This window comes from Chrysochloris asiatica, unplaced genomic scaffold, assembly GCF_000296735.1.
Source record: "Chrysochloris asiatica unplaced genomic scaffold, ChrAsi1.0 scaffold00040, whole genome shotgun sequence".
NCBI lineage: Eukaryota > Metazoa > Chordata > Mammalia > Afrosoricida > Chrysochloridae > Chrysochloris > Chrysochloris asiatica.
In genome coordinates, this window is record NW_006408558.1 from 16,963,666 (window position 1) to 16,969,835 (window position 6,170).

Consider the following 6,170-nt stretch of genomic DNA (forward strand, 5'->3'; position numbering starts at 1 on the left):
TTGCTACATTAGGCAAATCTGCTGCACAAGACCTCTTTAAAGTGTTCAAGAGCAAAGATATCAGTTTGAGGACTAAGGTGTGCTGGAACCCAGTCATGGTATTTTCAATAATCTAATATGCATGAGAAAGTTGGACAGTGAATAAGGAAGACCATAGAAGAATGGATGCTTTTGAGTTGTGGTGTTGGAGATGAATGCAGAACGTGCCAGAAAAACCAGAGAGTCTGTCTTGGAAGAAGGACAGCCAGAATACTCCTTAGAAGCAAAGATGGTGAGACTTTGGACATGTTGTCAGGAGTGACCAGTCCCTGGAGAAGGACATCATGCTTGGTAGAATGGAGGGTCAGTGAGAAAGAGGAGGACCGCCAACAAGATGGGCTGGCACAGTGGCATCAGCAGTGGGCTCCAGAGTGGTGCAGAATTGGGGAGCATTTGCCCTGCTATGCATACAGTTGCTCGCTGTGAGTCAGTTAACAGTTAACAACTTTAAAGGGACAAACACCCAGGGCAGCAAGAGATTTCAACAATAGTCAGGTTCAAGGAGGTGTGTCCATACCCTCTGTGGGGCCGGGGGACTCACAGGCCATGGGGGCCAGTGTGGTGGGGCTGAGAGGTAGCAGGCCCGGAGGCCCCAGCCCTGTAGTTCTCCTCCCGTCATAAGATATCCCACCTCCCCACCCCTGGGCCCTGGGATCCCGCAGGCGCCTCACCCAGCATGTTGGCAGACTCAATCATGTTGGTGTCCAAATCAGTCCAATAGAGGCGCTGGTCAGCGTAGTCAATGGTCAGGTCGTTGGCCCGGCCAACTTTGTCCACCAGCGTCATGCAGCTGGTCCCATCCATAAACGCCCGCACGATCCTTGGTTTACCGCTCCACTCAGTCCAGTAGATGTAGCTGGAACAGAACCAGGTACAGAATGAAAACCAACTGATTTGGCTGGCCGCTGTGCCAGTTCCCAGAGGTACCCTCCCCCAGAAATCCCACCGCCACCTAGTCAAGTCCAACTCAACACCTAGCTGATCAGAACCCAGAGGACAGAGTAAACTACTCCTCATGGTTGCTGCCTGCTAAAACTGTAAATCTTTGTGGAAGAAGTCTGCCTCGTCTTTCTCCCACAGAACGGCTGGTGGATTTGAACCACCGACTTTGTGGTTAGCAGTGTAACACCCGATGCCACAAGGCCTTCTTGAAATAGCCTCCAAGCCTTGGGGCTTCCCCCAGACAGTGGTCTTTGTGATTCAGGCTGGGAGCTGGGTCCAAATGACCTTCAATCTTCCACATAGGTGCTGGACACGGAGTTTGGTCACATGAACAATGATTCAGTCAAACAGACCCGAGGCTGGAGTGTGCTTCCGGTTGTCGCTGTCCTGCTGACTTCATGTCTCAGTGTCCCATTTTGGTAACCTCACAAGATTTCAAACTTTTTCATTACGCTAGACAACTGTTGTTGTTAAGTGCTGTTGAGCCAATTGCAACACATAGCAAGCCTATATAGAGTTTCCAAGGAATGGCTGGTGGGTTTGAACCACCAACCTTGCAGTTAGCAATCTGATGTGTAACCCATAGTGCCACCCACTGCTGCCGCTGCCGCGTGCCACTCAGTTGGGTTTTGACTCATAGGGACCCTGTGAGTCAAAGGCTATGAATATTTACGGAAGCAGAAAACCTCATCTTTCTCCCAGGAAGTGGCCAGTGGATTTGAACTGCTGACCTTGCCAAAACATTCCCGTGACTGGCTTTATTGAAGCGGTCTGGAACCCGCACCGCAAGGAGGTGTGTCTGTGAGTTGTGTTTGTGCTGGCAGCCTTGGACCTCAGTACAACAGTTTGGCACGGTGAGCAGGTTGTCACTGAATTAACAACAGCCCTTACCCTTGGGTGGGATCCAGAGCCAGTGACCTGGGGTTGTCCAAGTCTCTCCAGATGAGGACCTGTCGGAACTGCCCATCCAGCCGGGCCACTTCAATTCTGTTGGTCCCAGTGTCTGCCCAGTAGAGGTTCTTGCCCATCCAGTCAACAGCCATGCCTTCTGGGTAGTCTAGGCCAAACTCGATCACATGTTCCACCGAGCTCCCATTCATGAAGGCTCGGCTGATGGTCTGGGGGAGACAGGAAGGAAAGAAACGGCATTGAAAAAACACCTCATGCTAGGGACGTGAGGGACGGGCAACTTAGACATTGGCTACCTAAAATGAGGGGGCGATAAAGGCACGAAGTGACCGGCTTACAAGGTTTTAAGCGGGAGTTTAGTTTAAGAGTGTGTGGGGAATGATAGAGTCCTCACTGAATAGCTTTCATCTTGTCTAGATGGGTCTGGTAAAAGGAGATGGGGATAAGAATCTTATTTATTCAATAATGAGCAATTGTTATCAACTGCCACAATGTAAACGTAGAAGTTTTGTAATAAAAACGAGGGAGCAGTTAATCTTACATTCCAGAAACAGAGGGTCCTAGGACCATCAAGGGAGAAGAGCATGAGCAGAATGTGGGACCCTATCCAGAGAAACAGCGACACCAGAGAGGGAAGAAGAGATGAGGGCATGGAGAGAGGGAGCAGCTGAGGACTCTGGTCTCATGGAAAGAGAGGGACTGGGTACTGGTGGCCAGGAGGCAGGCTTGCAGAATGTTCCTTTTGGTTGTGTAAATGATTATATATTGTTGAGTGTTTTTGTGTACATCCCATTCCCCCTAAAAAAAAACAAAAACAGAGGAAATTAAAGCAAATACTGTTGAATGATGATACATTGTTGTTGTTGTTGTTGTTATGTGCCGTGGAGTCAGTTCTGACTCATAACAACCCTGTACAGGGTTTCCGAGGCTGTAAATCTTTACAGGAACAGAAAGCCTCATCTTTCTCCTGTGAACAGCTGGCAGAGTTTCAACCTGCTGACCTTAAAGGTTCGCAGCCCGATTCGTAACCACTACGCTACCAGAGCTCCTTAGCATTGAGGGGACTGTAATCATAGCAAAGAAACGATGGTGTAAAACCGATGTTCTCCCATGAGAACTATCACTTAATTCAGAATCAAAACTTACAAAAAAACCTCACGCATGTCTAACTCTGAGATGCTTAACGACCTGGAGTTACCCAGCATTCAAGGGGTTTAAGACTCATATGTGAAACTTGGCTGAGTACAGAAAACAGTCAGGCAGTGTACACGTCACAAGCTTCCAAAACACGGGGGCCCCTCACCCAGTCCTCTCTCCTGAAGCTTTAACTTGAGGACTTGACGGAACACAAAAGATAGGGAACTACTGGAAAAACAAAAAGGGCTGAACACAGAGGTGTCTATCACTGTGGGCTTGCTCAGGATTGGGAAAACTGCAAACACCAGAACATTTACATGAAGGATACGGTGAAATAGAATGGGGCTGTGGGGAAGTATATTTTATAGGTTCCTGGTGCAGTACGCTGGCCTGCTAACCACAAGGTTGGTGGTTCAAACTCTCCAGTCGCTCCTCGGAAACTCTATATAGGGTCACTCCAAGTGACTGAACAGCACTTTTAACTACAGAATATTTTACACATAAAAAAAAAAAAAAAAAGGATGTTAAATGTTAAGATTGTTTTAAAAAAGTCTTGTTACAATGCTAAGTGAAAACAAGACAGAAAGGCACAGAATTGAGTGCAGAAGTTAACTATGACTTTATTTCCTACTTAGTGTAGAAATAAAGACTTAGAGGAAATACACTGAAATGTCTGCAGTAGCTGATTCTGGCTGATGCGGTTATGGACCATTTTTATATTCTTCTCCATCGCTCTCAGTATATTTGCCATTTTCTATAATGAATCCTATTACTATTTTTGGTTGTTGACAAGTCGATTGTGACTCACAGAACCCCACCCCCCTGACAGAGTACAACCATCCAGCCATAGGCTGTAATCTTTACGGGGGAAAGCCCTGGTGTGGCGTTGTGGGTTAACGAGCTGGACTGCAAAGTCGGTGTGATCAGCAAGGTGGGCGGTTTAAGCTCATCCGCCACTCTTCAGAAGCCCTATACGGGATCCCTATGGGTCGGATCCAACTTGACGGCACTTAACACCACCAATCTTTACAGGAGGAGATTGCCAGGTCTTTATCCTGCGGAACTTCTGGGTGGGTTTGAACCACCAACCTTCTGCTTAGTAGCCGAATGCTTAACAATTGCAACATCAGGACTCCAACAATGAACCCTCATGACTTTTAAAATCAGAAAACTCTTTAGAAGATGAATCGGTCTTTCCCAGTATTTACCTAGCGTGCTGGTTTTTGAACTGTGAATAAAGAGATGTCCATTTATAACTAACGTTTCACATGGCGACAGTACTCCAGAAAAGCCCACTGTGTCTGCTAATTATAATCGTGCCTATTTGTCTATAAAGGAGCTGGAAGCGAGTTCTAATACGGACACATTGTTTTCATTGCACTCCACTTTATTGCTTTCTGCAGAAACTGTGTGGGTTTTTGGTTTGTTGTTTTTTAGCACACATTGAAGTTGTGTGGCACCCTGGCCTCGAGGAAGTCTACTGGCACTGTTTTTCCAAGTGTGTGTGCTCTCTTCACGTCTGTGTCACACTCTGGTCCTTCTCACAAGATTTCAAACTCGGTCCCACTTCACAGACAACACACAAGGCCAACATCATTTTCAGAAGCACTAGGAAACCAAAGCATTTGTGTGGTCTCGTCTTAGTGTCCTGGTGGTCTGGACCCAAACCACCAGTATCTGGAGTTCTGCTTGTCAATAATTGTTGAGTCGGTTTAGACTCATAGAGACCCCGTATAGGGTTCCTAAGGAGTGGCTGGTGGGTTTGAACCGCCGACCTTGTGGTGACCAGTCCAGTGCTGCTCCGAAGTGCCACACCAGGACCGTGAAGTCAGGAGGGGTCTCAGAAGGAGCCTATGTACATACCTTCAGGCTGACGTCCGTCCAGTAGATGTGATTGCTGGACACATCAAAGTCCAGCGCTGAGGCCTCCTTGACGCCCGTGAGCGGGATGGCCACGTCATTGTTGGTGGTCTCCAGGGAGATCCTGTGGATAGCGGCTCTGCTCGTGAACACCAGGAAGGCCTCGGGGACGATGCACGTCTTCAGGTCACTGAGGAGTTCCAGGCCCATGGGGCAGCCGCACTTGGTGGCGTGGGGTGTGAAGAAGCAGAGGTGACTGCAGCCCCCATTCCCGTCTGCACAGGGGTTGGTTCCTAGAAGGAGACACACAGGTTCTAAATGCCAACGGCCCAGCCAGCAGAGGGGGTGAACGGACTCCTGGTCGTGTGTGGTTTCCTTCCAGCTGGCTGTCACCTGAGAACAGTAGGAGAGGGTGGAAGCAAGTCCCCAATGAAGGTCCTTCTCCCCAGCACATTCAAGGGGGGGGCAATAGTAACAACATCTGGCTCTGGCTGGCCTTGCCTTGTGCCAAGCATGGTCTAAGAGCTTAAGAGACAGATACTCTCATCTTGACAGAGTTTAAAAACAGGTCAGCAACCGGGGGCTTAAAAAAGCTCATGAGTGGGCATCTAAGAGTAAAGAAGACTGGGGGGGGAAATCAAAGAAATGTAGACACAACTAGTCCAAAGGGTTGCTGGGCCTCTCAGATCTCAGCCTGTATGACTGTGAGACCAGAACTAGATGGTGTCCAGCTTCCAGTACCCACCGCCCTGTAAGGGACCACATTAGAAGGTTCTGGAGTGAGTACGAGAAAACTGTATAACAAAATTCAAAAACATTAAAAAAAAAAAAACCCCAGGCTTACTGATGTGAGACAGACTGGTAGGACTCCTCAGACTGTAGCCCTGAGACATTTTTCAAGGCTGGAACTGAACTCACCCCTCCGTGGTTCAGCTTTCACCCAGAAAGGCCTATAGAAGTGAGCAGGAAACCAGGCAGGTACTCAGACCTTACAACAATCGACCCTACGAGATCCCAACGGCTGCGTCTGCCCAGGGCGAAGGCTCAGAAGCCGGAAGGGAAGAAGGAGAAATGGAAACCTGAAACCCAGGGAGTAAATGGGAAGAGTGCAAGAACACTGTAAGACTGCAATCCGAGAGTCATGATTAAAAACATGACTGACTATAACTGATTGTTGTTGTTGTTGTTAAGTGCCGTCGAGTCGGTCCCGACCCATAGCGACCCTGTACAGGGTTTCCGAGGGTGTAAATCCTTACGGGAGTAGAAAGCCTCATCTTTCTCCC

General features: G+C 48.4%; 1 protein-coding gene across 1 annotated transcript in view; it reads right to left on the minus strand.

The window, feature by feature from the left end:
* LRP5 (low density lipoprotein receptor-related protein 5) overlaps positions 1 to 6,170 on the minus strand; it is an 84,539-nt gene that overhangs the window by 33,818 nt on the left and 44,551 nt on the right. Inside the window, exons 8-10 of the mRNA XM_006860833.1 lie at positions 4,891 to 5,180; positions 1,873 to 2,099; positions 711 to 895 (exon numbers count right to left, since the gene is read on the minus strand). Of these exons, the coding sequence (XP_006860895.1) occupies positions 711 to 895; positions 1,873 to 2,099; positions 4,891 to 5,180 (702 nt within the window). The remainder of the gene's footprint in view (positions 1 to 710; positions 896 to 1,872; positions 2,100 to 4,890; positions 5,181 to 6,170) is intronic.